We start from the raw sequence: 9,472 nt of genomic DNA, 5'->3' as shown, positions 1-9,472 counted from the left end.
TAGAGTGAAAGCACCGCCAGCATTCAAAAGTGACCAAAACATCAGCCAGGAAGCATAGGAACTGAGAAGTGGTCACCACCTGCAGAACCACTCCTTTATTGGGGGTGTCTTGCTAATTGCCTATAATTTCCACCTGTTGTCTATTCCATTTGCACAACAGCATGTAAAATTTATTGTCAATCAGTGTTGCTTCCTAAGTGGACAGTTTGATTTCACAGAAGTGTGATTGACTTGGAGTTACATTGTGTTGTTTAAGTGTTCCCTTTATTTTTTTGAGCAGTGTATATTAGGCCCATATACTTATGGGTTTTCCTTTCTCTTTACCTTACTTGTATATGCTCTTTTCTCAGTTTTTGTGAGCTCTGATATTCACTGTGGTGAGAATGCTACACTTCTTGACCAATTGCTACTTCTCATTAAGAACACTCGTTGATGAAGCATGGTTATAGGCTGAGAATTAAAGGATGGAATCAATATGTTGAACCAGTAAATACAGCAAAGAGAATGAGCTTAAAAATGTGAGGCTTTTGGAAGCTTTCAAGAGTGGCTACAACATGAGTGGAACAGGTTCTGTTATCAGGAAACCCACTGGTTATACTTCAGTTCATTCACCACTAGTTACATTTTTTCTCAATGCTATTGGTATGATGGTTTTATTGTTTAATCATTCTAATATCAAGTCTTGGTCACTCCTTGGACCTTTTACATAATTGTAGAGTAGGCCAAAAAAACAAAAAATGCATACATAAAGTCCCAATAAATAAAAACATGTTAACACTTTCATGTTTCTGTAAGAGGCAGCTTTGTTTTAGCAGCAGCAGCAAAGCTACTATCCCAGAGTGCAGTCAGAGCTTCACTGGCTCTGGCAGGTTGTATCCTTTGCTGGAGAAATTGAGCAAACCCTCTGTTTCCCAGTCTGTAATGCCGGTCTGCCTCCTGGTGGCAACAGTGGGGACTGCACATCCTCCTTGTCAGTGAGCTGGGAGAGGAGAATGTCCACACTCTGTTCTAGAACCCTGCAGAGAATCTTCTGCTCCTCCTGAGAGAAGCGCCCCAGAACATGCCGGTCCACTAATGTTTTACCCGATGGTCTGCCAATCCCAACACGCAGTCTGGGCATCACCTGGAGGGCACAAGATAGAATAGTACTTCGTCTATCTTGAGAAATAAATGTGTATTTTTACCCTGCTCTTACACCCCCCCCAGATACCAGTTCCCTTTGACAAACATGACATTTCTCTGGACTGTCTAACACTTTCCCCAAATTTGTCAAAGGGAAACGTCATCTCTCATCTCGTCATCGCTCAATTCCTCCTAATGTGGGAAGGGAGAGTATTTGTCTGTGTGGAATGCTACTTACATCTGTCTGCAGACACTCAACACAGGACCGCACACCATTGTGACCCCTGTCAATCAACAACATATAGAAGGAGCACAAAGTTGGGAGGATCACATTGTTGTCAGATAGCATCATTAGTAATGCCGATAACTGTCAGGGAATCAACTCACCTGGCGCTCCCTCCTTGTTTCATAGCAAGCTTCCCAAGGGCCTTGTCCAAGTCGTCATGAACCAGGAGGATGTGCTCAGGCTTGATGCTGTATTTGACCGCTTGATTCAAGGTCATTAAAACAAAACAATATCATGAACAATTAATTTACAGTAGGAATAGCTCACTTTTGTCATAATTCCTCTGACAGTCAAAACTGAAAATTCATAAAATGTCAAAAGACATCAAGAAGACACAAAAATCCTCACCTGCTTTGGCCACGGATACACCGTTTATGTTCATCAGTAGTCGTGGTCGGAGAAGCACAATTTGGGTGTCCTGGATGTCAGATACGATGACCTCACCGGAAACGTGCCTATCGCCATGCCAGCTATCAGCTAACCTCAGCCGGGCAGCAAGTGCTTCCAGCACAGCCATGCCCACACTGTGGCGCGAACCGTTCATTCCAGGGTTGCCCAGTCCCACAATCTGCACAAGGACAAGAAATACTTATTTTCCATCTTTGCATATTATATTTCTCTAAACGCCACTGGAGAATACAATGATCTGCTCCCACAAGAATGGACTGATTTGTGTACATTTAGCCACACATTTGACATGATATGAGGGTATTAACTCACAATAATAAAACATCCTGTCACATGCCCCGAATACAACAGGTCTAAGTAGACCTTACAGTGAAATGCTTACTTACAAGCCCTTGACCAACAATGCAGTTTTAAGAAAATATTTTTAAAAAGTAGGAGATAAGAAAAACAAATAACTAAGGAGCAGCAGTAAATAACAATAGCTGGGCTATATACAGGGGATACCGGTACAGAGTCAATGTGCGGGGGCACCGGTGTCGAGGTAATTATGTACATGTTGGTAGAGTTATTAAAGTGGCTATGCATAGATAATAATAAAGAGCAGCAGCAGCGTAGAGGGGGGGGGGGGCAATGCAAATAGTCTGGATAGCCATTTGATTAGCTGTTCAGGAGTCTTATGGCTTGGGGGTAGAAGCTGTTTAGAAGCCTCTTGGACCTAGACTTGGCGCTCCAGTACCGATTGCCGTGCGGTAGCAAGATCTGAACGCCGACTGCGAGCCAGGCCTAATTGCCCAACATCAGTGCTAATGCTCTTGTGGCTGAATGGAAGCAAGTCCCTGCAGCAATGTTACAACATCTAGTGGAAAGCCTTCCCAGAAGAGTGGAGGCTGTCAAATACACTATATATACAAAAGTATGTGGACAGATGTATAAAATCGAGCACACAGCCATGCAATCACCATAGACAAACATTGGCAGTAGAATGGCCTTACTGAAGAGCTCAGTAACTCATTGTGGCACAGTCATAGGATGCCACCTTTCCAACTAGTCAGTTCAACAAATTTCTGCCCTGCTAGAGCTGCTCCGGTCAACTGTAAGTGCTGTTATTGTGAAGTGGAAATGTATAGGAGCTACAGCGGTTCAGCCACGAAGTAGTAGCCACACAAGCTCACAGAAGGGGACCACCGAGTGCTAAAGCGCATAGCGTGTAAAAATCGTCTGTCCTCAGTTGCAACACTCACTACCGAGTTCCAAACTGCCTCTCGAAGCAACATCAGCACAAGAACTGTTAGTCGGGAGCTTCATGAAATGGGTTTCCATGGCCAAGCAGCCGCACACAAGCCTAAGATCACAATGTGCAATGCCAAGCGTCGGCTGGAGGGGTGTAAAGCTCACAGCCATTGGACTCTGGAGCAGTGAAAACACGTTCTCTGGAGTAATGAATCACGCTTCACCATCTAGCAGTTCGACGGACCAATCTGGCTTTGGCGGATGCCAGGAGAACGCTAACTGCCCCAATGCATAGTGCCAACTGTAAAGTTTGGTGGAGGAGGAATATTGGTCTGGGGCTGTTTTTCATGGTTTGGGCTAGGCCCCTTAGTTCCAGTGAAGGGAAATCTTAGTGCTACAGCATACAATGAATGACATTCTAGACAATTCTGTGCTTCCAACTTTGTGGCAACAGTTTGGGGAAGGCCCTTTCCTGTTTCAGCTTGACAATTCCCCGGTGCACAAAGCGAGGTCCATACAGAAATGGTTTGTTGAGATCGGTGTGGAAGAACCTGACTGGTCTGCACAGAGCCCTAACCTGCAGCTGAAGGTGGCACAACCAGTTATTGAGTGTAAGGGGGAAATTACTTTTTCACACAGGGGCGACAGGTAGCCTAGTGGTTAGAGCGTTGGGCCAGTAACCGAAAGGTTACTAGATCGAATCCCCGAGCTGACAAGGTAAAAATCTGTCGTTCTGCTCCTGAACAAGGCAGTTAACCCACTAGGCCGTCATTGTAAATAAGAATTTGTTCTTAACCGACTTGCCTAGTTAAATATAAAAAATAAAAAACTTTTTCACACAGTGGAATTGGGTGTTGCATAACTTTGTTAATTAAATAAACAAGTATATATTTTTTTGTTATTTGTAAATTCAGGTTACCTATATCTAATATTAGGTTTTGGTTGAAGATCTGATAACAGTCAGTACCAAAAATATGCAAAAAAAGAGAAAATCAAGGCTCTGTACCTAGGGAGGTGATAGCTAGTAGGCTAAAGCAGACTCAGCTAGTAAGCGAAACCAAACTCAGCCCTGGGGCCCCCCCTGGGTGCACATTTTGGTACCTAACGTCTCCTCTTGCCAACTCACCTACAGCGCCTCACAGCCAGAGTGGCTCTACACCTCCTGTGGACTGGGCGAGAGGTGGATTGTCTACATCTGGCCATGATTATTGTTATACCCACTGAGTGCGCTTTTATTGGCTTTGCCTGGGGACCAAAAAGGATGTCATAATGGCATTGACATGATCTATTACTTTAAAATAGAAACAGTGTTCTGTTTCTTTGGCCAACCCAATAAACCCTGGTAGAAAAAAATAATCACTCAGGGATTTAACTAGTCTAGTCATTACAAAATATAGCCCAGTTTTCTCAAACTCAACTCTGGACCTCGAAGCCAGTTCCACTGCTTTTTGTTTATTGTTCCTCTCAGGATCTAGACCTGGGACACTATGTGGGTGCAATTAATTATGAGGATTTCAAAGGAGAGTACGTGAATCAGGCCTTCATTGTTGAATTGCTGCAAAGAAACTACTACTAAATGACACCAATAATAAGAAGAGACTTGCTTGGGCCAAGAAACACGAGCAATGGACATTAATCTGATGGAAATCTGTCCTTTGGTCTGATGAGTCCAAATTTGCGATTTTTGGTTCCAACCAGTGTCTTTGTGAGACACAGAGTAGGTAAACGGATGATCTCCGCATGTGTGGTTCCCACCGTGAAGCATGGAGGAGGAGGTGTGATGGTGCTTTACTGGTGACACTGTCTGTGATTTATTTAGAATTCAAGGCACACTTATCCAGCATGGCTACCACAGCATTCTGCCACGATATGCCATCCCATCTGGTTTGTGCTTAGTGGGACTATCATTTGTTTTTCAACAGGACAATGACCCCAAACCCACCTCCAGGCTGTGTAAGGGCTATTTGACCAAGAAGGAGAGTGATGTAGTGCTGCATCAGATTATGAAATAATAGTACATCTTTTAACTAGGTAAGCCACTACATTTAATTTCCATTTAGATAAATTGTAATAATAATTTTAGCAAATATTTTGTAAACAGTTACTAATGCGATGTTTGCAAAACTGTAGGCTACTGTGAACAACATCATGTACAGCATCTGATGCGCCCTACTGACACACTGTCCGCTGTGGTACTACATTGTCGCCTACCACGTTACGAGCATTGTTACATTATTCTATTGTAGTGATGGGCTGCTATGCCAACAGCAACATTGTAACTAGTAGTAGGCCTACGATTATTACATATCAAACTCTGTGAGCAAGACAAGTGGTTGCAGTGCACTAGACCAGAAGACATTTGTGCAGCAATGTCTTTCTTGAATATTTCACTTACCAGCCTCCGACGAGCATTTGTGTGGACTCCTGCTCCAATGTCCATTACTGGTGCAAAGGGTTCAGTCAGCAACGCTCGGTTTATCAGTTTCGATAAAAGTCGTCTCATTGTAACAAAGTTCAACAGCGTCTTGAAAAACTGTGACACACAATACCAAAGTTTACCAGCAACAGTTACGTGTCTCATGAGTGCAAAAAAGGGAACGTCATAAACACTTTAATCTTCATAACTTCATTGTTGTATCAATAGCCTACTGTCTGTGACCATCAACATCTCAGATTAAATCATGTACTCCTGACATTTCACTTCAGTTATAAACAAACCTATTTGAAATGTTTATAGCTTTGGATTCATCAATACAATTGTGAAAACAAAATAAGAAACGTTGGAAAAGAGTAAATCTGTTACTGAACTAGACCTGCAATGCAACTTCGACATTAGTCAAAGAGACTGGTGGCCAGAAAAGTGAGAGGGTTTATTGTGACCAACGTCTGGTCTTTTTAAGCGTACCGCCACCTAGCTAGGAGGTTTATAAATGCACGTATACACGCCTACACGCTCATAGAAAATGAACAGTGTAATAGTGATTTTTTACCTTTCAGCCTTGTGTAACTTTATGTACTGGAATTATATTTCACTTCTAGACCATTGAAACAAATGATGATGATGATGATGATGATACGACTATATGTGCATGCAGCCTACAGTAGTACATGAGGTAAATCAAGAAAAGTTCAACAAAATGTTGCACCAAAATCATATTTTTTGTCTGGAAAATGCTTTTCTTGATCACAAAACTAAATTGACTGGCTCTTTTATCTGAATATGGAGTTATATCAGTTTATTGATGAAAAGGTATTGTGACACAAGGGTTATAATTTGTTCAGGTTGTGTCTGGAGGGATAGACCACGTGCACATTGGAGTTTAAAGTTCTCACATCTAGAGTTCTTCTGTCTCAGGGGTCTGTCTCAATGAGGTAGCAGGGTATGGCATCAGGGACAGGCTGGCATCTCCCCACCACAGCATTGATCTCCCCCACCTTCACACCATCATAAGTCCCTGTGATGGTGGTCCAGTGGGTGTCTCCGTTATGGTAGGTCCGGCTCAGCCTACCCGTGAAGGGGATGTCGGCGGTCATCTTCCTGCCCTCCATCTGCACGGCACAGGAGTGGTTGGGAGGGACCAGCAGCTCCACAGAGATGGAGTGGCTGATAGACTCCACCATGGTGGTTCCCTCTGAGAAGCTCACCGTCTGCTCCTTGGTGAAGTCCACGGTGCCTGGGCTGATAATGGGCACCTTGGCCGTCATGGTGGTGGAGCTGTTGCGGCTCTCCCTGCCGATGTCCCAGGTCTTCTCCACAGTGCTGGTCTTCTCCAGCAAGACCTTCTTCTCCACACTGCTGCACTCCAGGTTGGTGACCCTGACAAACTGCATGGCCTCAGGAGGGTGGTTGAACAGCTCGATCTGGTCAATGGCGTACTCCACGTGAGAGATGTGCTGGCTGTAGGTGTCCCTGTTGATGGCCAGGACCTGGTATCTCTTGTACCAGTACTCATCGCCCTCCCAAGGCAGGAAGAAGGCTTTATGTTGGGTCACAACCTTTCCCAGACCGTATTTGTTCTTGCCAACGTATATCTCAACACCTTGGCAGGTCTTGACAGCATGTTGGGGGACAGCACCGTATTCCTCCTCGATCCACTCCACAAACTCAAAGTTGTCCACATTGACCAGGACTTCGAACTTGGAGGATGAATGCTCCTTGTCAGCGTAGGGGTACTGGCAGAAACTGCCTTTGCTTGCGGTATAGAAGCCAGATTCGCAGTTGACTTTGCAAATGTAGTCATGTCGTTCGGTGTAACCGTTGTAGATGCCCACAGCACCATTAGGGAGGGACCCTTCCCATTTTACCCATTTAAGGTTGGCGTTCTCTCCATACATAAACAGGGAATCGAGAAACTGGGGCTCTAGATCTGAGGTCTCTGTCAGTGTGGATGAACTATGGATGTCCAGATCAGGGACCACATCTTCCAGCAGAGGGTTGAGCCAGGGCTCTGTGATGAGGTACAGAAAGCAAATGTCATTGGTTGCAATGGAGTATCTTTTGTGGAGTTGAAATCTAACGTATTTGGATTCATTCACTCATTATTGATGAGTTAGTTAAGAAGCTGAGAATAAAAATGGGCTTCTAGAGAAAAAGGTCCTGCCTCTCGCTGAATAGTAGAAAGCAGATTATTCAGTCGACATTCCTATCGGTCCTAGACTGTGGCAACATTATCTATTTGAGCGTAACTGCAACTTCATTAAAGCCATTAGATGCAGTTTAGCATAGCCCACTGAGCTTTATTACGAGCGACAATTTTTGAAGTCATTACTGCATTCTCTACCAGAAAGTTGGTTGGTCCTCTTTGATGTCACGTAGGTTGATACATTGCTATGTTTTCATTTATAAAGCCCTTTTACAAAAAGTCCCACTGTACAGAACATCTTTACTTAACTTTAGACATACGAGTTACCACGCCCGGTCTCAGGGATGGTTAACTCTGGAAATGTCTTTGGTCTCTACTGAGTTAGATAAATCAGCTATTAGTTTTCTTGCACCTTATTTGTGGAACAATCTTCAACATGTTCTTAAATTTGATGTTTTGGTGCCTCTTTTTTATTTATATTTTGTATTTATATTGATGCATTTTGTATTTATATTGATGTGTGTATTTTCTGTAATTTATGTAATTCAGAGCTCATCTGTAAAATAGACCTTGGTCTTAGTATGACTCCCTGATAAAATAAAGGTTAAATAAATCAAATAAATACAATTCTTTAGTTTGGTAGAGAATATTCAAACAAAATGTTTACACTCTGAGACCCAGTTGAAGGTTTTTGATCAACGTGTTTGTGTAATAGGCTGTAATACAGGGGAGAATGGTGGGAGGCGCTATAGCAGAACGAGCTCATTGTAATGGCTGGAATGGAATTAATGGAACAGAGTCTAACATGTAGTTTCCAAATGTTTGATACCGTTCCATTTATTCCATTCCAGCTATTAAACTGAGACTGTCCTCCTATAGCTCCTCCCCCCAGCCTCCTCTGGTGTAATATAATCAGACTCACTGCTGGGTGCATCCTGCCCCTCCTCCAGCTGAGAGGTGTAGAGCAGGGGGTCAGAGAGGAAGACTGGGCTGCAGAGCTGCAGCACTGCCAGGATGACCAGGAAAGTCAGCCTCATCTAGCAACAAACAAACACACACACACACGCACGCACGCACGCACGCACGCACACACACACACACACACACACCACAGTCACATCAGTTTACCTATCTCAGATGACATTAGCAGAGTGCTACCCTGTGTATTTTTAACATTCACCACCTTCAATCTGGAAAATGCTCAGTGTTCCTTGTTACTGGCATTTCCATATAAATATCCATGCGTTCCCCCATCTACAGCATTTCAGACACTTCATTGAATATACTTCAGTATATTGCTGATGGACTGAATACATTAAGATGCTCATTTGTATGTCTTGCCTATCATTTACTAAAGAGAATTGGCTTCTGAAATCACACAAAAACTGCCTCTCCAGCTTAGTAAAAGATCCAACATTTGAAATGGCATTGATTGTTTTATGTTCCATGAAGCAGATGCACAATACAGTAAATCCTGATATTAGTATTCAGCACAGAGCTAACAGCAATAGAATATTTTATACACATAGGTTGATGCAAAGAAGCTGTTTTACCTTGACAGGTTCCTCCTCCAGTGGTGTGATCTGCAGCCCCTTGCTACGTTTTAAACCTCCCTGCAGGATAATTGCCCCCAATAAAGTAGCCAGCGCTACAGTGAGTGGCCCGATGCCCATTGGTCTAGTACTCTTACTATATAAGAGTCCTCTGCTGCTGCTTCCGCCCCATTACTTTTGGTGTACAGTGCTTATTGTTTAGTGATTCAAAAAGTAAAGTGAAGGACACTGCACTAAACAGATACAACTAGAGAAAAAACATTCAAGAGGGAGCTGGTCAACACAAAACA

General features: G+C 43.4%; 2 protein-coding genes across 2 annotated transcripts; both read right to left on the bottom strand.

The window, feature by feature from the left end:
- Nucleotides 1-237: 237 nt before the first annotated feature.
- On the bottom strand, nt 238-5,876 carry LOC120054193 (probable peptidyl-tRNA hydrolase). The gene is made up of 6 exons (XM_039001648.1): nt 5,860-5,876; nt 5,442-5,579; nt 1,757-1,976; nt 1,510-1,609; nt 1,361-1,406; nt 238-1,123 (listed from the first exon to the last, which is right to left on the bottom strand). Exons 2-6 carry the CDS (start codon nt 5,547-5,549, stop codon nt 854-856), a joined length of 744 nt encoding a protein of 247 aa, XP_038857576.1. The 5' UTR covers nt 5,550-5,579; nt 5,860-5,876; the 3' UTR covers nt 238-853.
- Nucleotides 5,877-6,397: 521 nt separating this feature from the next.
- On the bottom strand, nt 6,398-8,666 carry LOC120050786 (natterin-3-like). Its single transcript, XM_038997335.1, has 2 exons — nt 8,552-8,666; nt 6,398-7,494 (listed from the first exon to the last, which is right to left on the bottom strand). Exons 1-2 carry the CDS (start codon nt 8,664-8,666, stop codon nt 6,398-6,400), a joined length of 1,212 nt encoding a protein of 403 aa, XP_038853263.1.
- Nucleotides 8,667-9,472: the final 806 nt, after the last annotated feature.

This window comes from Salvelinus namaycush, chromosome 1 (assembly GCF_016432855.1).
Source record: "Salvelinus namaycush isolate Seneca chromosome 1, SaNama_1.0, whole genome shotgun sequence".
Lineage (NCBI taxonomy): Eukaryota > Metazoa > Chordata > Actinopteri > Salmoniformes > Salmonidae > Salvelinus > Salvelinus namaycush.
The sequence above is the reverse complement of the archived record's forward strand: the minus strand, read 5'-3'. Positions and strand labels throughout refer to the sequence as shown.

Coding starts and splice junctions, on each gene's coding strand:
- LOC120054193 (XM_039001648.1), bottom strand. CDS start 5,549: ATGAGACGACTTTTATCGAAACTGATAAACCGAGCGTTGCTGACTGAA. Junction 1,977..5,441: donor CAAATGCTCGTCGGAGGCTG/GTAAGTGAAATA, acceptor GTCCTTGTGCAG/ATTGTGGGACTGGGCAACCC. Junction 1,407..1,509: donor AAACAAGGAGGGAGCGCCAG/GTGAGTTGATTC, acceptor GTTGATTGACAG/GGGTCACAATGGTGTGCGGT.
- LOC120050786 (XM_038997335.1), bottom strand. CDS start 8,666: ATGAGGCTGACTTTCCTGGTCATCCTGGCAGTGCTGCAGCTCTGCAGC. Junction 7,495..8,551: donor GGGGCAGGATGCACCCAGCA/GTGAGTCTGATT, acceptor ACCTCATCACAG/AGCCCTGGCTCAACCCTCTG.